Source organism: Xyrauchen texanus, chromosome 16, assembly GCF_025860055.1.
Source record: "Xyrauchen texanus isolate HMW12.3.18 chromosome 16, RBS_HiC_50CHRs, whole genome shotgun sequence".
NCBI lineage: Eukaryota > Metazoa > Chordata > Actinopteri > Cypriniformes > Catostomidae > Xyrauchen > Xyrauchen texanus.
The window spans coordinates 21,703,755-21,727,414 of record NC_068291.1 but is presented as its reverse complement, the minus strand read 5'-3'; the positions used below and the strand labels follow the sequence as shown (position 1 = coordinate 21,727,414).

Sequence of the window (23,660 nt, the reverse complement as noted above, 5' to 3'; positions counted from 1 at the left end):
GCCAGGTGGAGGTGTTTTGCGGGCATAAGTGCACCGCGACCGCTTGGTCCACCTGGGGAATCGCCGTGTAGCCCGGCGGAGAGGCTCCCACTGAGGTCCCCATATCGCCCCCAGCGCTAGCCGACACCGCCTCATACCCGTAGGTAGAAGGACCGAGTCGGGGAGCGGCTGGGGTGCCCCGCGCTCTTACGAGTGCGAGGCGCGACCGCAGCGTAGCCATGGGCATGCTCTCGCAGTGAGAGCATGAACCATCCATGAACGCTGACTCTGCGTGGGTAGCACCCAGGCACAAGAGGCAACGATCGTGGCCATCAGACGGGGAGAGAGAACGACCGCAACCAGGAAACACACACAAACGTAAAAAGACATCTTGAAAAAGACGCTTCACCGTTTGTGCCACTCTTTTAATGTTTTTTTTTATTTTTATATATATATATATATATATATATATATATATATATATATATGTATACTAGAGTATAAATGTATATATAAACGAAGTTATTCACTCCGTAAATCTTTTATCAGCTGCTGAAGCCCAGGGGTGTATGCTCAGCACAACGTAGTATGCAAGGGGGAGGACCGCTGGAAAGCGCCGTAAAGCCAACAGCTTGCAGAGATGACTGGAACAGCAGAGGAGTTCAGCTCTATGACTGCTCTCTTGGCTCCGAAAAAGATATCTGATGTGTATTTGCAGCGTCACTCCTTTTATACCCGTATGTCCGGGGGAGTGGCATGCAAATTCCACACGCCAATTCTCATTGGCCTTTTCTCAAAATCAGAGATGGCCGTGCTCCGCAAGAGCGACTCCTAGTGTCAACTCAGCGACACAACGTCGACTGAGTGACAGACGGGGAACTACAGTGCTTAAATCCATAACTTCATAAGAGATATGATAGTTGTGGGTGAGAAACAGATCAATATTAAAACTTGTTTTTTTTACTATACATTATTCTCCCTGCTCAATCAATCTCCACTTTACTTTCACTTTGACAATCTACATCTTCTGTATTTGGTGATTCACAGTCTTCATGCATATCGCCACCTACTGGGCAAGTAGGATAATTTATGATAAAAATTACTCACATTTTGACTACTTATGTTTCTCACCCACACCTATCATATCTTGTCTGAACACATGGATTTAACCACTGGAGTCATATATTACATTTTACAAATTACTTTTATGCTTCAAAATTTTGGCACCAATTCACTTGCATTGTGAGGACCTACAGAGCTGAGATATTCTTCTTAAAATCTTAATTTGTTTTCTGCAGAAGAAAGAAAGTCATGCACATCTGGGATGGCACGAGGGTGAGTAAATCATCAGAGAATTAAAAAAAAATTTCATTCATTGCCGAAATGTAAAAAAATATATTTTTTTAAATCGCAGAAGTATAACGATAATTATAATACTAATTATATTTGTGGCAGTGCGGGGCCGGGTCGTGATTATACACACCCGGTCCCTTATCGGGCTAATTAAGCCTCCAAGAGTGATAAAGGCCGAAGGTGGTGCGAGGAGAGAGAGAGATCGTTTACGGTCAGCTGACCCTCATGTGTGAGTGTTTAGTCTTTGTTTAAGTTTCTCATTAAATCTATTATTTATATCGTCAAGCTGGTTCTCGCCTCCTCCTTTCCTCTAAATCCCTTTACAATATTATAATGATTTTTTTTTACCATGCAGTGGGATTTTGCATAACCGTGATAGTCATGACTCTTTGATAAATGTTTACCGCTGAACTTGACACATTTCGATGCAGAGACCTGCAGCCACATAGTCTCATTTCAAAACGTGAGTTATTTATTTTTTATTTATTTACCTTTTTGCAGTCTTGCAGTGCGTGGTGGTATGATGTTGTAGGATTTCCATGCATTTTGAGGATCCAAGAAAAAGAAACCCACAAGCACTTGGCCACACCCACCTCCAATAAAACAGAATAGGCCTACTCTAAACGTTTGGTGCGCTTCACGCAGCTAGTGCAAAAAAGCTCTGGTTGATAGAGCGACATTTTATGAGGTTTTGCAACAGTTGCCAGGGTCTCAAGGTCTTTGGAATTTTTTATTGTTATTTTAATGTGTAGATTTTCTTATATCACATTGACTTAGATGAGGATGTTGACATGCTGTATACTGGTCTTCACACACTTTTATTTGACACGGTACTGTTCTCAGAATATTGCGCGTGAGTGTGAGGTTTTAAAACATCTGTCAATCCATAGTTTTTCAAAACGCTGTCCATCATTTTGTGTTGCGTTTGACTTCCGGGTTAAACACACATCTCACGTGGCACCTGTTTCTTGGAGCTTCCGTATAACGCAGAGGCTTATCCAATCGACATGTATACATACTGGATGGGGCCAAGCCACAATCGCATTATCCGGGTCTGATTTTGCAAAAACTGGACTGGTATGATTTCAGTCAGACTTTTACACTTTTACATGACATTTTAAAAAGACAATTTACTGCTTTAATCCGACTGAAATAGAACTTTTAAACTGCATGTAAAGCACTCACTAGCAGCGAAACATTACACCACATCAAAAAGTTTTTTGGGGCCCATTAAGGAACTGTCATGTCATGACGTGACTCTTTCAAGAAACAAAAGCACACACTTTTTACATCACTCTGTGTATGGTAAGATCTAATCAAATAACCTCCCTCTGTCTTGTTGTGCCATCATGTTCATTTCTCACCTGCTGGTCCTGCAGTTTGACTCCCACAACGCGGAAGCTGTTGTTGACAGTGTTGTGGTAGATGTTGATGCGGCTGAAACCCTGCTGGCCCGGTTTAACTGGCACCCATTTTTTGCTGGTGTCATCATAGATCATCACCGAAGCTCGGGCTTGACATATACTCTGTTCACTGTTAGAAACAAACCAAGAAGAACATAGGTTAAAAGTGAGGTTAGTTCTTTATTTCAAATTTAAAAAACTTTCTAATTTTAAAAAATCAAATACATTTTAAAATACTTAAAAAATACTTTTAAATACTATGCGAATACAAGTCGAGTCTCCAGTGCACTGCATGTGAGGAGCGCTATTTGAATGTTGCATGGAGCTGCTACCTATGAAGAGTGTTCAGAATCACTCATTTCAGTTAGGATGCTGCCATAGAAGACAGCTGCCTATACACCTGCTCACTATCAAATGTACAAAAGTCAGACTGAAAGTGTCTCTTAGCAAAAATTTGAAGAGAACATGGCAAAGAAATTATTCTGCAAATATTTGTGCATAAATATTGAGCTGTGCATATTCAGTAAAGTAGATTCACATTACCCAGGACATTAGATACAACCTCAACGAGTTATGACTTAGAAATATGAGGTTATGTAGAATTCCTTAAAAACACTGTTTATACCTAGGGCACAGAAACACCCAAACCATGACAAACCCTCCAAAAAAGCCTTTCGCCTTTACTGTGGTATTATGGCTGAGTAATTGCCCCACTGAATTTGTTTGAAGACACTGAGCAGGGGGTGGGGTTTTTGTCTGTACTAATTATATAGCGCATCAGGCAACTAACCAGTGAGGCAGGAATGGGCAGGAACAGTGTTGACTTCTTGATATGAGACCATGGTGTAACCCTTGTGCAACCTTTGGGACATATTTGTCTTTTTAATTTTAGTTTTTTTGATAATTTTGGCTAATAATTCCAACCGCATAAATTTGCAAATGGCGTGTATTTTTGGGGGAATTTTGATATTTCAACCTCAGTTCCTATAATACATCTATTATACACTGTGTACACAAAATAGTTACACTCAGGACCTTCAGGACAACAATGTCCATATTAAAACAGCAATATTTAATCCCAGTGCCATTAAAGCATTAAATCATGAATTATATGATATTATGCTTTCAATCCAGAGCCCTGGCTTTAAAATGTAAATGTTTAATATTTTCCACCAGATGGCGCCCTTTTTCTCAAGTTTAGCCTATATTTAATAAATGATGCAGCTAAAAGAGTGTTTTTGTATGTGTGAATTGAGAAAATCGAGTGTGTGTGTAAAAAACAACAGTGGCATTATGTAAACCAACTGGCATTTAAAGGGTTAAAATCCAGACAATTTATGAATATTTGGTAGTTATGATCAGGACTGATGTTGGTTAAAAAACAAGTCAATGAAAGTGGAAAATAATATTAATATATAATATTTTTATGGCAGTTTTTTTGACGCAGACATTTTTGTCCTCTAAGGTACTATGTGTGAGGTTTTTACTTTTTAATCTGACATGGCACAAAAAATAATAATAATGCATCAAAATCAATTTTGTTGCTAATCACTGAAATATCCCATGACTGTGATAATCAAAAAAAAAAAAAAAAAATCCCCTTATTATTCAGTATATGGAAGTAATTAATTTATTGTTTTTAATAAAAAACAACAGTGGCATTATATAAACAAAATGGCATTTAAAGGGTTAATATCCTGAAACATTTGGTAGTTATGATCAGGACTGATGTTGGTTAAAAAAACTCATTGTAAGTGGAAACAAAATTAATATATAATAATATTATGGCAGTTTTTTTTATGTGGTATTTTTGTCCTCTAAAAACCTCTGAGTAACTTTTTTAAATTGATGCACAGGGGTTAATTAAAGACATTAGCTTCTCAACTACTTTATATATAAATCTTTTGTTGACAGGCTGTGCAATTAACATTAAGAAAGTAGGAGGTGTTTACTGAATGACCAGAATCAATCTAACTCACAAGTTTTACTCATTAGTGCCTAATTCCAGCCGATGTTCTAACTGAAGCAAGACAAATTTCCATCCTGACTCCAACACCCCAAAACATGCCACCACACCCATCTCCCACAGAACCACCCAAATCCAGCCACACGAGCCTCTTTACACCCAGCTGTATGACTGCGAAAGCAGCTGCAGATGCCCAAAGATGGTCTTTCTAAAGCCACAACAACAATAATTCAACTCTTGGTGGATGAATGGAGGATAGCTTAAATCAAACTTACCTATCTTTTGACATTATCCAAAACTAGTCAATTCAGACAGTGAATTGAGGGAAACAAGCACATAAATGGTCCATTGGACCATTTGTTAAAAGAATAGTTCACCCAAAAATACAAATTCTCTCATTATTCACTTACCCTGATGCCATCCCAGATGTGTATGTCTGTCTTTCTTCAGCAGAACACAAATGAAGATTTTTAGAAAAAGATAGAGCTCTGTCAGGTCCTTTTAAATGGAATTACACGGGTGGCAGCACTTTGACGGTCCAAATTTAGGCAGCATAAAAGTAATCCACACGACTCCAGTCAATAAATCAATGTCTTCTGAAGCAAATCGATAAGTGTAAAAAATAAATTGATAATTAAAACTCTATTAATTTTTAAAAAGTGCTTCCTGCCAGTAGCTGACTCAAAATGTGACATAAGAGGGCTGGTGAGTTCACGTTAGAATTCGGAAGCAGCGCTCATTTACAACAAAAGAACAAACGTCATGTGAGAGTTTGGCCATTTCAAACAGCATCAGAGTCCTGGATGGAAGTGGCAATTTAAAGTTACAAATATTTTAGATATTGTCTTGTTTCTTATATAAACTTATTGATTCACTTCATAAGACATTCATTGATTGAATTAAGTCATGTGAATTACTTGATTGCTGCCTAAATGTGACTTTGGACCGTCAAAGTGCTGGCACCTGTGTACTTCCATTATAAGGACCTGACAGAGCTCTATCTTCTAAAAATTTTAATTTGTGTTCTGCAGAAGAAAGACATTCATACACATCTGGGATGGCATCAGGGTAATGCCGAGTTTACATTACACGATTTTAAGCCCGATTTTAGCTTGCCGACAGTTTTATGGAGATCACTGTCAAAAGCCCGAAATCGTAGTGAAATCGGAGCTTGATCCCGTGAACGAAGATCGCAATGTATGAACTATCAAAGACGTCAATTTGAGAGAAGTGCCGACGTGCCGCCGATGTCAGCGAGATATCAAGAATGTTAAATATCTGGATCTGTCTGCGATTCCAAATCGTGCAATGTGAAATATGTTTTGACTGAATACAAGTGCAGCGTTGACCTACAGCCAATGAGAGAGCAAGAAACGGGGCACGGGATGTTTCAGTGGGAGGAGTCCTGATGTACCTGCAACAGAACATCAACTAGCAGCTGCGGTATTAAGAAAGTCTCACTGGACTGAAGAAATGGAGGAAAAATTTGTGGAGGAGCACCAGCGCCTATTTGATGTTTCATCTGAACTTTACCACAACCGGGTGGAGAAAGAGAAGCTTTGGAGAGAAATCGCCAATTCTCTTAGTCAGGTAAGCAAATAGGTAGATTTTTCAGTAGGAGCTACTTTTTCTTATTGTAACCAATAAAATATATGATTAAAAACATATTCATAAAACATAAAACATCATATTCTGAAATGCATAACATATGATCATGCATTTGTTTTCGTATCTCGTATCACTTCTCACGTGTAATCTGTTGTGAAACGTAATTTGGAGTCCAGGCAGAGTCGTCGGGAATTCGTCAATAGTGAAATTTTTGTAATTGTTCACCCCTGTCGCCGATTTATCTTGTAATTTGAAAAAGCTACGACTTCCATGACAAGACAGACAGTTGTGTAATATGAATGGTACCATGATCCAACAACTTTGAAAGTTGTGTAGTGAGTAGGAGAATTTTCAATTTTGGGTGAACTATTTCTTTAAAAACTGAAAAGTGATTTAGCGTGGACTGGATTACCGAAAAGAGAGAACCATCATTGAGCCGAAATAGGAATTGATGAGAAGTTAAAGAAGTGAGTCACAGTTTTTTGCAAGGACCTGTTTGTTCAAACTCTGCTTGTTTAAACACTCCTGTAAATCTTTTTTGACTTTCAAAATGAACATTTTTGTTGATAATGTTACTCTGATACAGCATATTTGCACTGTGCAAGTTTCATGCTTTCGCAACTGCATTTTCTGTCAATCACTTCTCTTCAGTTCTTCATTCTTGTGTCTTTCATGCTTGCCTTACGACAGAACCTATTTCTGGAATCCATATGGGGTTAGAGGGCAGCGTGGCAAGCAGCTTCCCTACCCTACTGGTTTAATGTCTCCCTCCAGAGCAAGTCTTAAATAAAAGTATACAGTCTCTCCACTGATGATGCTTGGTCATATACAGCATTTCAACCTGATGACTATTTGCTTCCATAAACATGCTATATTTTTAGCTACCAGGCTATCTCAGTTTACTTCTTCTATAAAACTTCTTCTATAAACACATTATGGAATGCCTATCTCTCCATTACTATTTATGTGTAAAATCATTGGGAACTTGCCAGTATTGTCTCATTACTGTTTGTAGGTAAATATAAATAGAATAATCATTAACAAAAGGTATCAGTATGCCAAAGCTTACCAACAAATCCTGCACTTCTAAAGGGTCACCTGACCAACATGTCTTGTAATAGCAAGCTATAAATATAAGAGTCAGAGAGGACATTTAAAACTTTGAATGCTTTATAGTTTGTCCCTGACCAAAAATGAACAGTGAAAACTGAGCAGAGTTTTGATGTTCACAGAAACACAGAAAGTTCAAAAGTGCTCTGAAAATATTACGCTTTTTTTAATTTAATCAACCATCGTGGCTATTTGTTTAGATTCTGTAATCCATCCCAAACTTACAATGTTGTTGCACATCATTTTAATAAGTCAACTTCACAGTTTAAAGGCACATTTGGAGCTAGAATTAGCAACATTGAAGGAATATTCTGGGTTTTATAAACATTAAGTTCATATTTGTCCCTCAATTGGTAACAAACACATGATACAATTATACAGTAATGCACTTACAATGTAAACATAGCAGTCAATTAAACCCAGATGGTTTAAAATCAGAAATGTGAAGTTTGTATTTTTGTTAAAGGACCTTTAACTTAATAAATTAAGTATCAAATAAATAAATAAAAAACACTAACCAATCATTTGCATATGATCAATCTTTTCACTTTGCAGTCCATCGCACTGAGTTCAGCTGCTGTGTCCATCAGGCAGGTGGCTGAGAACAGGCCACACTGACAGTGAATTCCACAGATCTGAGATCCTCCACTTTAATGCTTTTACGCCACAGAGCACCACTATGGGACAGAGGTTTCTTAGGCCCTCAAGCTATGACCCCATTAATGTAGCTGAATGCTCTCTAATGTGCATGGGTGCATGTAAAGTTGCATACATGTGTCTGTCAGTGTGTTTTTTTTAAGAGATGGAGAGGGCTACAAGAGTTTGATCTTGTAAAGACACTACACAATTGACATGGGAGTTCTGTTAAATGGTTTAAACTGTTAAACCTGTTGAATTTATACCTTGTGACAGGCAAAGTAACCTAAATAAAAATATATACCATAAGTAACAATTAAAGCAATCAATTTAACATTTTAACTTAAGTTAATTATTACATAAAAATAATATGTTAAAATAAATGTACTTCTGCTGTCAGTCGATTAAAATTGTAATCGCGATTAATTGCACAATTGTTAATAGTTAATCACGTTTAATCACAGATTTTGAAAGTGCTGTAATTTCACTCTAAATATACTTCTTTTCCTGTCAAAATGCATTTATTTCCTTCTTAGGAAAGACAACAGAACAAAATAAATGTAGAAATGCACAAAAAATTGCACCAATTCAAGTAACATTAACCTGCAGATACGCACCCCCTTTTTGAGCACAAACCATGAAAATTACATACCTGAACTTAAATGGTTGTATTTACTGGACCATTTGGAGTATGGACACAGTTGTAGTATCTTTTGAAAGAAGACAATTTGGGCTTTAATTCCCTTTATTTTTATTTAAGGCCGACCCGTAAGCCTAAATAAATTCTACAATAAGGGATTTTCCTACAACTGAAGTAATTCAAGCATGATCTTCCACCTAACTGCAAAGCACTGTTTTTATGATTCTGCAGTCAGCTCAGCCAGTTACAGACTGATTGCACTATGAATTCAGCAACAGTAGATTGAAATTTCTGCTTATGAAATCAGTCAGTGCTTACAGAAATTTGAGCCACTGCCCCCAGTGGCCAAAGTTGGAAGTGTTGTTGAACAAATGAGCATGTGTGAGGTTTCATTTCCAGGTGAAATGTCCACAGAATGGCTCCAAAAGCTAGTTGTATTTTTTGTTTTAATTGATGTAATAAAGTCAAAAGTGAAGGATATTTTTTAACTCTACATTGAAACTCAAACCCCAACCCTAAACCTAGGGCTGCACAATTAATCGAAAAAACTAATCACGATTATGTCTGCCACAATTATGTAATCATGAAAACGATTACAGTGTTTAAATTTTAGATTTTCAGAAAACCGGTATTTTAAAATGACCAGAGCCACATTTCAGCATGCAATGATTGGTCCTCTGATTAGTCCATTTATTAACAAACTGTTCATAAGACACATTACTTTTTGATACACATCTGGTATTCCTAATAAATTTAATAGGAGATTATTCGGTAAATGTATTTCCATCAAAGTTTATGCGCATTTCATCTTATCAAATACAAAATGTATCCACCTCAAGCGAGCGTATAAATTTGATGGTTGATTGATAAAAGTTTTATGATGGCTAGAGGTTACCATAAGAAAGATTCTGAGAAATTAGTGTTTGCTAAGCAATGTCATGGTCACAGCTATTGTTGCCTGGCAGATTGCTATGAACAGGTCTGCTGAACACACTGGAACAGGTCAGACATATTATTTGCCTTTCATTATGAAATTGCTTCATGAGCTCTAGACTATTATGCACACCTGTGCAAGCTTAATCTGATCGCATTTGTTAATATGTGACAATGTGAGTGCATCAACAAACTGCAAAAACAAGTGATTCAGCTGATGTGAAAACACATAGCACTGCTGCACTGTTGGATGGTAAGGAGTTTCTAACTCTGAATAGTACATATATAATAGGGAAATTGCACAATGAAATGAAGAAAAACAAGGCATTGTTTTGCAATGAAAACACTCTTATGAGAATAAAAATAAAAAGACACAGCCAAGACTCTTTGGGCTCTGTAGAGTAATAAAGGAAAAGAGAGAGAAGCTGTTTTCAGAGTCCCACTCGAAAAGCCTTCATAATTAATAAAAACAGTTTAAAGCCTAGCATTTCCCACTTGGCTTCCACCAGCATCACACCCTGAGTGAACTTGATCTCCACATAAGAAAACTCCTTCCCAATACATATTAATTTAGTCTCAGAGCAAACATTTTGTCTCAGCTCAAGGCCAAACACAAGATCCTGCTCTGCTTACGTCTGGCCACACGATCCTCACTGTCTCTTTTGCCCAGACGTCAGTTGAAAATTCCACAATGCATGATAATAACTTAATAACTGTTTGTTCAGTATCTATTGTTGTGTTCTGGTTTATCTCATCAGGAAGTCTTTAAAGCAAATACACAAAAGTGTAATCACCTGACAAAGGGATGAATTCACTAAAATGGTTGCGCCACATTTGTATGCTGAACTTCGGTGCAAAAACTGGCACTTATAACCTGAAATCAAGATTAACCAGGCACTCCCTGAGCTGGTATTAATTACATTTGCAAGTCACCCAGTACATTTTCATACACAGTTATATTTGAGCTACAGCAGATTTTTGCATAGTCAAGCTGCACTCTTCATCTGTCTGTTCAAGTATGCATGAAATATTACACACTAAAATGTTTGAAAGTCCCAGTAACACATGTCATGTGTCACCTCTGACTTTCGGAGCATCAGCACAAAGCAGAGGCCAATTCCAGTCTGATATACAAATGTATACATGCTGGACGAAGTAGTACTACAATCACATTATATAGGTCTGCTAGTCTGACTTTACAAAAATCAGACTGGTAAAACATTAGTTGGACTAAAGCGTTTACAAATTATTGTTTTAATCTGTTTGACATTGACATTTTAAAATGCATGTAAACATATTGATTGAATGAAGTTATAGGTGCCCGGATCGACAGATTGCAGTAGTCTGTTGCATGTGCCACAATTTTCAGCACAGGTTTTTGGGCTTGTTTGTGGCATTATGTGATTTGCATAATTGCATTTGTGAAAGGGCTGCTAAAACTGCACAGACAGTATGTGCAAATAAACAGCACTATCAGCAGGCACAATTCATTCTAAATTCCTCCCTCAATACTTGCTTTGAGATCTTCATGGATGAGAGAAATGTTACACTGAGACTCAACAGGAGCTCACTCAAAATTACAGCTGGGGTTATTTTTGGCATGTAGCAAAATGTTACACAAAGCAAGCCCTGTAAATGTCTGTACAGAAAGTCAAATATGAAAGTCCCCTGTTCTTAGAGTGTGGGAAGATGGAGCTGAATTAAATTGAGTTTTCAGAGAATGGGGTGGCATTGTTTTTATTTTTTTTGCTTGTAAACAAGTAATCATTTTGGAAAGGATGGGAACCAAGCTAAATCTCTGGCAATACACATCCCAATCATAGTGAGCTCCACGGGCCTGAGCTGGATTACAGGCCAACTTCCAGGAAGGTCTGTACATTCCAGGCCACAATCGAAATTAATGAGGATTTACCATTTCCTGCAATAAAGGATCCTCTGCGGTGAGTAAATGAAAGGCAATGCTACACTTGGAGCACTGAGGACTGTCAAAATGAGCAACTAAATAGGAATGTAATTAACCTGATTAATCATTGTTAATAATTTGATAGATTAAGCTTATTGATTGTTGATTAATCAATTTCAGAACAAATGCATTTGGTGATCATGCCAGCAGACATTGAAAAGACTGTCTATATAGTCAACCGCCGATTGAGTGCGCACTGCCGCTTGCGTGCTTGATGTCATCTCTTGTCTGCAACACAGAAGAAAAAACACATAGACACGCAACGAAGTGAGCTCAAAGTTATCAGTATTGGAGCATATCCATCCACCTTATTTTTCAGCGAAACTAGGGCGCCGCCATTATCAACCTTGAATGTGGGCCACTTCCTTTATAAGCCACTTCCAGCTAATTTAGCAATACAAAAATGCTACATTATGCTGCTTTACATTACAGGCTGGCAATATTTGTTGTCATATTATTAATTACGATTTTCATATCGCATATATTTTTTCCGTATATCGCATTTTGCCATTGTTTTATCACACACTGTTGCACTGGCAGAATGAGTGAGACATCAGGCACCAACATTGACCGTCTTCCGCAAACTTCACACAACCAGCAGAGAGCAGAAAAGCCACTGGGCAAATGCTTCTTTAACTTTCTTTGCACCAAAACTGCATCTTGTTTCATCCTGACAAATTAATAAACGCATTTTACTCTCCGTTCTTGCAGAGAGCATTCTCTTTCTTAGCGTGTATAGTAAACTCGCATTCAGCATGGCTTATGAAACATCGCCTTTGGAAATAACTAAATAAAAGCATCAGAGGTTATGCAGGTACATATGAATGGAAGTTTACATGGAGACAAGAAACACTGCATCATCACAATCTCGGAAAAGAAAGGAGATTTTATTACCAACTCTTCAATACAACACACAGCAACAAGTGAATGATTTACTTACTCTTTTACTATAAATGTTGGCGTTATAAATTATATCACTTAATTTGGTATTATTATCCTTCTATTTATTTACACTGCGGTCAATAACAGCAGAAATTTTACACATTCGCCGGAAATGCAGCTGCTGCTTACTTCCGCGTTACAAAATAAGGTGGATAAATCAGGGGTTCTCAACGGGGATGTTCAAAAGATGCCAGGGGCTGCTGAGAGCAAATTAGTATTAAAGAGGGGGGCATTAGGTTACAAATGGGGGGTGTTTATCAGTCATAATAATCAAATCTATTGTCAAGTTTCTCTTTGCATTAAAATGTTTATCTAGATTTGGAATATATAAAAATAAAAATGACTTGACTTGAGTATATCAGTTGGTTCTCAATTATACAGGTTGATACGCATTTGTACCTTGGTTTTTCTGATTTTGATTTTAATTAAAATGTTACAACATAAAGCAAAGTTTTTAGGTTTAACTAACCTTTTTTCTTTTTTACATTGTGACTTAAATGTGATTATTAAGATTAATTTGACTACATAATAAGACAGCAGCCATGAAATATTTAAATTAGACTATGTTTATATAGAGATCACAAGTCACACACTTAACAACATTCCATGATCTGACAGGATTCAGCAGAAGCTATCTCAGTCATGGCGATTACTTCAAATGCCTGTCCTGTACCTGCCACCAGCATGCCAACTGACAGAACACATTAGCAGTGGTGTGTGTGTGTGTGTATGTGGTTTAGATGCGTTTTTTTGCATCTCAAAGAATGGGTAATAAAGTCATTTTGCTGGGCCCTAGCGGGCCAGAAAGGCTAGTAACTAATGGCACATTTTATAGTGTAAATATTCAAAAAATAATGTTCATTAGGCAAGTCATAAAATATTGATTATGGATCTGCATCTAATTTTATCGATATGTTTGTGAGGCATCGGTATATTTAACATTAATTGACATTTAAATTAGAAGCCTTATTTGCATGCTTTCTGATTCACTCAGTTCGGCTTCTGTTTATTGTCTGGCGTAATAGCATTGGGGGTGATATAACATTTACTCAAGCAGGTCGCAAGGCAAAGGTATCACAACATAGGATGGGTATTTTTGAGCTCCATGCACACAAAACTTACAAAGGTTTTTGTACTTCTTCAAGAATGAAAGTGACATTAATGAGATTGCAGGTTAATGTATGAAACTGGTTTGGCTGTGCAAACTGAATGATTAGAAATGATCATGCAATTTCTCTATATGTATCTTTGAAGAGGTTTCATTCAAGCACAAAAAAAGACAACTGAATGTACCTGAAAATGTATCTGAAAATACATTGTGTAGACTATATGAAAGATGCATATACACAATATATTATCCAGCGATGGCTAAAGTAAATAACATTTGTTCTTTCATGTTTTGAGTCGAATTTAATGCAAAACTATACGAGTTGCGCTCTGTGGCACTAAAGAATTTTGAGCAGCCAACAGAGACAGCGAGACTGCTGTGTACCATATATTTTTTTTTTTACTCCCGAATTAAGAATGCCAAGTCGTCTATTGTGCAATGTTAGCCCTATTTATATATATAAAAAAATCCTGATATATGTCGATAATCATTGGTAAAATCTTCTGATATATATTACTGGCCAATAATGATAATGATTAAACGCATATAACACCCTGAATGTAATTAATTCAATGACATTTGCAAAACAATGACAAAGCCAACCATGTGACCACACACCACAAATACAAATGTGTCAGCTCCTAAGCATGGCACTTGACTTCAATGATGTATGTTGAAATTACCCTCCCCCCAAAATCCACATCCATACACAGACACCGGTTTCAATGAGAAGGCAGTGCTGATAGCCATAATGGTCTTTTTTTGCCTCTGAATGAATGCGCTTAAGTGCTTAGCTAAATGTTTCAGCCAGAGAGAGGAACTGCTAGGTTTATAATTCTAAATTTATTCTAGAACTTTCACTGTTGCATGATCTGTTATTCTCTAAGCTCTGCACTTTATGAAAAGCCTTCATTCAACCATTCTCAAAGATATAATCAGTCAGTGTAATCTTGCTAATGTAGGGAGACATTACATATGGCATATTGTGACAAGAATAAAACTTATCGGCCTACGTGTAATGTAAGGTTTTGAAAGAGAGGAAGGATTTTTTTAATTTCACTCAAAAGTTGAATTATAAGGCAGTATTGAGAGCTGATGCATATCTTGTGTTCTTTTGCTGGAAGAACCAAAGAAACACTCACCCAGGGGCGAAAATTTCATCAAAATGTTGGGGGGGACAATAAACATAACAATTCTCAAGAGCAATTTTTGAAGGGGACACCAAGGGTTTTTTGTTGTTGCCCCGTTTGCATTTGTATTATTTTATTTCTTAAACAATTATTTTAATAATATATCATTATATTATTTACAATAAAAATATTTTAATGATATTTTTTTTGGGGAGACCCTCAGTTGGGGGGTCCTGACACCCCCGCGATTTCCGCCTATGCATGCACTCACCACATCTTTTCAAAAAAGCCACTGGACTGAAATTGAACATCTCTCCTAAAGCATCTCTTTCTTTACAAAACTCAATAAATTAAACATTGGCCCTCACAAAGCTTATTCACAGAGTACCAACTTAAAACCCTCCACACAAACACATTGGTCAATGCCACTAGTTATGCAATCATTATAATCTCTAAAAACATTTAACATTAAACATTTGACACTATCATTAAGGCATATACACTCACTGAAAACTTTATTAGGAACACCTGTAAACTAGGGATGTCCCGATACTGGTATACGAATGAGGTCCGATACTAGGCTCACATACTCGTACTTATACTCGTAAAAAGGCTCAGATACCAAAAAACGATACCATTTGACATAGGAAGGCCACTCATTAGTACACAAATCCATGTCCTAGTTTGATTAAAAAACAAAGAATGTAATTTAACGAAATAAATATATAGTCTGCATGTACACATGCATATTTACATATTAACTTGATTAAATCGCAGCCTTTGCAGTTTAAATTCACACTGTCACGGAGCGATCATCAGCTCTTCCAGATCTGTAAAGCCAGAAACCGCCATCACTTTCTATCACGCTACAAAATTAAAGCTCTGTCAAAATAAAAGCTCAATTTAAATGGACAAAAATGGACAATTCATTTTTATTTGTATAGCCCTTTTCACAACACACATAATTTCAAAGCAGCTTTACAGAAAATCATGCATTAACAGAAAATTCACTGTGTTATATTTAATTAATAATTGTGCTATATTTAAGCAATACCTCACATCTTTAATGTTTTGTTGTGCAGCACTTTATTGACAAAAAATAACTTAAATGTTGTATTTTAAGGATCTGTATAAAAGTATTTTATATGATAAAAATAATGCAATGTTATGTTGAATTGTAATGGTTCTCTTTTCATTTTATTAAAGTTTCATTCAATTCATTTGTTTAGACACCCTTTAAAAATAAAATTGAAGTAAATTGTTGTAAATAAATTGTTGTAAATAAACTGTTGTAAACAATCGTCACCTTAAATTTGCAAAAGAATGCTTACTGACATTTACATCTTGGTTTTAATTTGAGTTACAGTTGTTGAAATCAATAAAGTCAGAAGGTCTGCTCTCTTTGATTGTTTTTTATTTTTGTAGTGATAATTTATATAGTTATAAAGTAGTATAATATATAAAATTATATATAATATAAAGTACTTCCATGCACAAATGCATTTATACATATATATATTTGGACATTTGGACTCTACAAGTTTTCATCTTTTAATAAAGATGTTTGAATTATACCCCATCTTGTATTCTGCGATAGTATTATGATACCTGTGCCTTGTGGAGACTGAGATGCTGCTACCGCAGATAATAATAAAAAACGCTTCATGCAGGATGCGCCAGTTTAGTGTAAATAAAGCGTTTAGCGCACGTAAGCAAACGGAGCAGAACTCAGAACACTTCTGTTACTCTAAGCATGAGAGGGAGTTGTGGAGCACAGAACCGCTCTGAAAACACTGTAACAATGCGCTAATGTAATAAAGACTGAAGGGAGTCTGAAGGAATGACTATTTATTTATTTAATTAAATCGCAAACCTTTGCAATTTAATTAATCGCACAAGGTCATATCGCGGTTTCGATTTTATTTCGATTAATTGTGCAGCCCTATATATATATATATATATATATATATATATATATATATATATATATATATATATATATATATATAATGTATAAACTCAGCAAAATATTGGGGTCAAAATCAAAAGTAACAGTCAGTATCTGGTGCGGCCACCAGATGCATTAAGTACTTCAGTGCATCTCTTCCACCAGATTTGCCAGTTCTTGCTGTGAGATGTTACCCAACTCTTCAACCAAGGCACTTGCAAGATCCCGGACATTTCTGCGAGGAATGGCCCTAGCCTCACCCTCCGATCCAACAGGTCCCAGACGTGCTCAATGGGATTGAGATCTGGGCTCTTCGCTGGCCATGGCAGAACACTGACATTCATGTTTTGTAGGAAATCACACACAGAACGAGCAGTATGGCTGGTGGCATTGTCATACTGGAGGGTCATGTCAGGATGAACCTGCAGGAAGGGTACCACATGAGGGAGGAGGATGTCTTCCCTGTAACGCACAGTGCTGAGTTGCCTGCAGTGACAACAAGCTCAGTCCGATGATGCTGTGACTCACTGCCCTAGACCATGACGGACCCTCCACCTCCAAATTGATCCCACTCCAGAGTACAGGACTCGGTGTAAGGCTCATGCCTTCGACGATAAACACGAGTCCGACCATCATCCCTTGTGAGACAAAACCGTGACTCATCAGTGAAGAGACTTTTTTGCCAGTCCTGTCTGATCCAGCGAAGATGGGTTTGTGCCCATAGGAGACATTATTGCCAGGCCTACAAGCCCTCGGTCCAGTAAATATATATGGTAAGTGGATGGTAAGTCCCTGGGGAAGCACGACCTGATCAACAGGTTACTTTGAGGCATTAGAATGTTAAATCCTCCCAGGCCACGCCTCATTCCCTCATGGGATCTCTCCGTAGTCCTGCTGGGCCTCTAGAGTCAGTTGAGTTAAAGATGGCCCTCATTGAAGATGGCCCTCCTGATTGCACTCACATCCATCAAGAGGGTTGGGGAACTGCAGGCATTCTCTGTCAGCGACACCTGCTTGGAGTTCGGTGCGGCATACTCATGACCCCTTTTAGGATATCAGGTGGTGAGCCTGCAAGTGCTGCCCAGGGAGGTTGCAGACCCAGCCTTGTTATTGCTGTGTCCGGTGTGCACTTTGCATATCTATTTGGACCGCATGGAGAGCTTTAGATACTCTTTGTCTGTTTTGGGGGACAGTGGAAAAGGAACGCTGTCTCCAAACAGAGGATTGCCCACTGGATCATGGATGCCATCGCTTTGGGGCTTCGAGCACACTACACTAGGAGTGTGGAGTCCTCATGGGCAGCAGGCGAATTCGGCAGAGGAATTCGAAGCCGGGCCCAGTACATGTGCTAGTATGCCCTGTACTGGGGTAGGTGCTCCACATGTATAGCTTGCACACAGAGCCTTTCCCCTCCCTGAGGGGAAGACGTGCACTTTTTCCCCCATGCGAGTTTCCAAGATGGGTGAATCCTGGATGTCCTTCCTCCTTAGCTGCAGGCGAATGTGGCACAGGAATTCGAAGCCGGGCCCAGTAAGTGTGCTAGTATGCCCTGTACTGGGGTAGGAGCTCCACATGTTACCTGTGGTAACCCCTTGTGACTTATTTTCCACGGTACATATACTCTGAGGGCAAATCTGTGTCTCCCTTCGGCAGGGCCCCCCTGCCACTGGTCTCCGTGCTGTAGAGTTCCTCCCACCTGGGTAGGGCCTACCACGGGTCTTCTTCCACATTTGGCTGATAAGCCCATGAGATGTATTCACCACATGTTAACCCCCCCTTCGGCAGGATGTGGTCTCTGCGGTGTCTTCCCACGTGGGAAGAGCACCTTCCCCGACACAAATACATTTGGCCTCAGCTGAATAAATGTATTTTTTGTGGGAGAAAAAAAAAAAAGAGAGATAAACTGTTGCGGCTGGTGCGGCCTGTTTCCATTATGAATACTTCTTGTCGTCCTCCAGTCTTGAGTCCGATTCTGCCCCTTTTGGACTTAACTCAGACTCAATTGCTTAAAGACTCGGGCATAATTGTTGGTGCCAGATCTCTAGAGTTTACTCAGAATGGTGCCAAAAACAAACAAAAAACATCCAGTGAGCGGCAGTTCTGCGGACTGAAAGGCCTTGTTGATGAGAGATATGCCAGACTGGTTTGAGCTGGCAGAAAGGCTACGGTAACTCAGATAACCACTCTGTGAATGTAAGTGCATACTGCTGACTATAAAATTGTATTTAATTAAGTTATAATAATTAGGGAGTTTATTGTCATCAGTGTTTCATTCAGTGATCTTACAGTGCATCCTACATTACGGTTTTGCACCTAAAGCTGTTATGACGGTAAGTGAGGACCCAAAGGCGATGTAACCAAAAACAGAGTCTTTTAATGATTGTTCAGGAAGCAATAATGAAGAACACAAAGTCTTCTCCTTGAGAGGTATGCAAACAAACAACCCGCAGAGAGGGTGATAATAAACAGAACAAAACAAGACTGTAGTTTGCTTCTTGTGAGAAAAACTTTAGTGAGAATCCGACAAAGAAAGCAGCGAGAGCAAGGGGAGAAGTAGAGAGCTAATCAGAGGAAAGAGGGAACAGGTGGGTAGAGGATTAACGAGGAAATTAGGGGAGATGAGAAACAGCTGGAAGCGGAGAGAAAGAAGAGGGGAAGTAACATATAACGATCAGCAGAGGGCGAAAGAGTAGAGGGAAGGAACAGAAACGAGACATACCATGACAAGACAAGACATAACAGTACCCCTCCCTCAACGAGCGCCTCCTGGCGCTTCCGAGGAGGAGACCTGGCGGCTACGGAGGAAATCATCGATAAGCGAACGGTCCAACACGTCCCGAGAGGGGACCCAACTTCTCTCCTCGGGTCCGTATCCCTCCCAATCCACCAGAAATTGATGACCACGACCCCGAGCGCGCATGTCCAGAATCTTGCGGACCCTGTAGATAGGAGCGCCTTCAACGCGAACGGGGAGGGAAGAGGGACGAGTGGGAGTGCGAAGAGCGGGCTTAACACAGGAGACGTGGAAGACTGGGTGGACACGGCGAAGATAGCGGGGAAGAAGTCGTCGCACCGCAACTGGACTAATAACCTGCGAGATACAGAACGGACCGATGAAGCGCGGGGTCAATTTACGAGAGACAGACTTAAGGGGAAGGTTGAGAGTGGAAAGCCATACCTTCTGGCCACGACAATATCTAGGGCTCTTAGTTCTACGCTTGTTAGCAGCTCTCACAGTTTGGTCCCTATAACGGCAAAGAGCTGACCTGACACCCCTCCAGGTACGCTCGCAGCGTTGGACAAATGCCTGAGCGGAAGGAACGTTGGAATCGGTGAGCTGAGAAGAGAACAGCGGAGGTTGGTACCCGAGGCTGCTCTGAAAAGGAGACAGACCGGTAGCAGACGAAGGGAGCGAATTATGGGCGTATTCTGCCCAGGGAAGGTGCTCGGACCAGGACGCGGGGTTACGGAATGAAAGGCTGCGCAAGATGCGACCAACAGTCTGATTGGCCCGTTCGGCTTGACCGTTAGATTGATGGTGGAAGCCGGACGAGAGACTGACAGAAGCCCCAATAAGGCGACAAAATTCCTTCCAAAACTGAGACGTAAACTTCGGACCTCTATCCGAAACAATATCAGAAGGGAGGCCATGAATTCTGAAAATATTTTTGATGATAATTTGCGCCGTCTCTTTAGCGGAGGGGAGCTTAGCGAGGGGGATATAATGGGCCGCCTTAGAAAATCGATCGATAACCGTGAGAATGACTGTTTTGCCCGCCGACGCAGGGAGTCCGGTGATGAAATCTAAGGCGATGTGTGACCACGGTCGAGAAGGAATAGGAAGAGGTCTGAGAAGTCCAGCCGGAGGAGAGTTCCCAGACTTGGTCTGCACGCAGACGGAGCAAGCCGCCACGAAACGACGCGTGTCACGTTCCCGAGTGGGCCACCAAAAACGCTGGCGAATGGAAGCGAGCGTGCCCCGAATGCCGGGGTGACCAGCCAATTTGGCCGAGTGAGCCCACTGAAGAACTTCAGGCGGGTAGGGGCGGGAACATAGAGAAGGTGTCTAGGACAGGTGCGCGGCGAGGGAGTGAGTGTGAGCGCTCGTTTAACCTGCCTCTCAATTCCCCAGACAGTCGACCCAACGATACGTCCTGCAGGGAGAATCCCCTCGGGGTCCGTGGAAACCTCAGAGGAATAGAGATGTGACAAGGCATCAGGCTGGGTGTTCTTGGAGCCTGGGCGGTAGGAAATAACAAAATCAAATCGGGTGAAAAACAGAGCCCAACGAGCCTGGCGCGCGTTAAGTCGTTTAGCAGAACGAATGTATTCTAGGTTCCTATGGTCAGTCCAAATGACAAAAGGAATGGTAGCCCCCTCCAACCACTGTCGCCATTCGCCTAGAGCTAGGCGGATGGCGAGCAGCTCGCGGTTACCCACATCGTAGTTACGTTCAGACGGCGACAGGCGATGAGAAAAGTACGCGCAAGGGTGGACCCTGTTGTCCGAGAGAGTTGGGAAAGGATGGCTCCCACGGCCACCTCTGATGCGTCAACCTCGGCCACGAACTGTCTAGACAAATCAGGTGCAACAAGGATGGGCGCGGACGTAAAGCGGTTCTTGAGGAGGTCAAAAGCCCCCTGGGCGGAAACGGACCATCTAAAGCACGACTTGACGGACGTAAGGGCAGTCAGGGGAGCAGCCACCTGACTAAAATTACGGATGAAGCGTCGATAAAAATTGGCGAAACCGAGAAAGCGCTGCAGCTCGACGCGCGACTTGGGTACGGGCCAATCTAAAAAGGCTTGGACCTTAGCAGAATCCATTCGAATACCCTCTGCAAAAATGAAAAGAGCCGAGAAAGCTAACGGAGGCGGCATGGAAAGTGCATTTCTCAGCTTTAACGTAAAGACGGTTCTCTAATAGGCGCTGGAGGACGCGACGAACATGCTGGACATGAATTTGGAGAGACGGAGAGAAAATCAGGATGTCGTCGAGGTAAACGAAAACAAAGATGTTAAGCATGTCTCTCAGCACGTCATTAATTAGTGCCTGAAAAACAGCAGGGGCGTTAACGAGGCCGAACGGAAGAACCCGATATTCAAAGTGCCCTAACGGAGTGTTAAACGTCGTCTTCCACTCGTCCCCCTCCCTAATGCGTACGAGATGGTAAGCGTTACGCAGATCCAATTTAGTAAAGAACTTAGCTCCGTGCAAGATCTCGAAAGCTAATGACATAAGAGGGAGCGGGTAACGATTCTTAACTGTTATGTCATTCAGCCCTCGATAATCAATGCAGGGGCGCAAGGAGCCGTCCTTCTTCTGAACAAAAAAAACCCCCGCCCCGGCGGGAGAGGAGGAGGGGACAATAGTACCGGCATCGAGAGCTACAGATAAATAATCCTCGAGAGCCTGACGTTCGGGAGCCGACAGCGAGTAAAGTCTTCCCCGGGGGGGAGTGGTTCCCGGACGAAGTTCGATACTACAATCATACGAACGATGCGGAGGGAGAGAAGTGTCCCGGGACCGACAGAACACTGTCCGCAGATCGTGATACTCCTCCGGTACCCCCGACAAATCACCAGGCTCCTCCTGAAAAACAGAGACAGAGGACACAGGGGGAACAGCAGACATTAAACATTCCACATGACAAGAGACATTCCACGAAAGGATAGTATTCTTAGACCAATCAATAGAGGGATTATGTTGAACTAGCCAGGGATGGCCCAAAACAATAGGGGCGAAAGGGGAATGAAAAATAAAAAAAAGAAATGGTCTCGCTGTGATTACCGGAGACAGTGAGGGTCAAAGGTAACGTCTCACGCTGAATCTTGGGGAGAGAACTGCCGTCCAAGGCAAACAGGGCCGTGGACTCCCTTAAGTCCATGAGGGGATACCATGTTCCCGAGCCCAAGTCTCGTCCATGAAGCAGCCCTCCGCCCCAGAGTCAATCAAAGCCCTGCAGGTAGCAGAAGAGGTGGTCCAGCGGAGATGGACAGGAAAGGTAGTGCAAGACCTCGAGGGAGAGACCAGAGTTGTAGCGCTCACCAGTAGCTCTCCTCTTACTGGCGAGCTCTGGCCCTTTACCGGGCAGGAGGTAACAAAGTGAGTATCAGAACCGCAATAGAGGCAGAGATGGTGGGTGATTCTCCGCTCCTCTTCCTTAGCCGAAATGCGGATGCCCCCCAGCTGCATGGGCTCAGAAACCACGGTGGTGGAGGAGGATGGTAGTGCTGCGGAGAGGGGAGCAAAGGAAAATGTGGACTCCTGGTCACAAACTCGGCGACGACGGTCGAACCGTCACTCTATGCGGATGGCGAGCTCAATCACGGAATCCATGCTGGAAGGAACCTCTCGGGAAAGAATCTCGTCCTTAACCTCCGCGCAGAGACCCTCCAGAAAACGGGCGAGCAGCGCCGGCTCGTTCCAGTCGCAGGAGGCAGCAAGAGTCCGGAACTCAATGGAGTAGTCAGTAATGGATCGCTTACCCTGACACAAACACGACAGGACCCGGGAAGCCTCTTCACCAAAAACGGAGCGGTCAAAAACCCGTATCATCTCCTCCTTAAAATCCCGATAACGGTTAGTACATTCAGCCTCCGCCTCCCAGATGGTCGTTCCCCACTCTCGAGCCCGTCCAGAAAGGAGAGATATCACGTAGGCGATACGGGCTCTGCTCTGGGAATAAGTAGTGGGCTGGAGAGAAAAACTACATCACACTGGGTGAGAAACGCGTGGCATTCTGTGGGCTCACCAGCATAGCATGGCGGGTTATTGATCCTGGGTTCAAGAGGCACAGGAGTCTTGGAGGCGACCGATGAATCAAGGCGAAGAAGGTGTACCTGACCTGTGAGGTCGGCGACTTGAGCAGCCAGGGTCTCGACGGCATGTCGCGCAGCAGATAGCTCCATCTCGTGTCTGCCCAGCATCGCGCCCTGGAA

At 41.0% G+C, this 23,660-nt stretch overlaps 1 protein-coding gene across 4 annotated transcripts in view; it reads right to left on the bottom strand.

Annotated features, from left to right (window-relative positions):
- The window catches only part of evla (Enah/Vasp-like a), a 60,503-nt gene that overhangs the window by 20,868 nt on the left and 15,975 nt on the right, over nucleotides 1-23,660 (bottom strand). For 2 of the 4 annotated variants that reach the window (XM_052144918.1, XM_052144922.1), the window contains exons 1-2: nucleotides 3,361-3,462; nucleotides 2,697-2,865 (exon numbers count right to left, since the gene is read on the bottom strand). In XM_052144918.1, coding sequence (XP_052000878.1) covers nucleotides 2,697-2,865; nucleotides 3,361-3,386 — 195 coding nt within the window. In that variant the 5' untranslated portion in view covers nucleotides 3,387-3,462. Of the gene's footprint in view, nucleotides 1-2,696; nucleotides 2,866-3,360; nucleotides 3,463-23,660 lie in introns of those variants that run through there. The other 2 variants (XM_052144920.1, XM_052144919.1) reach the window with 1 other exon arrangement.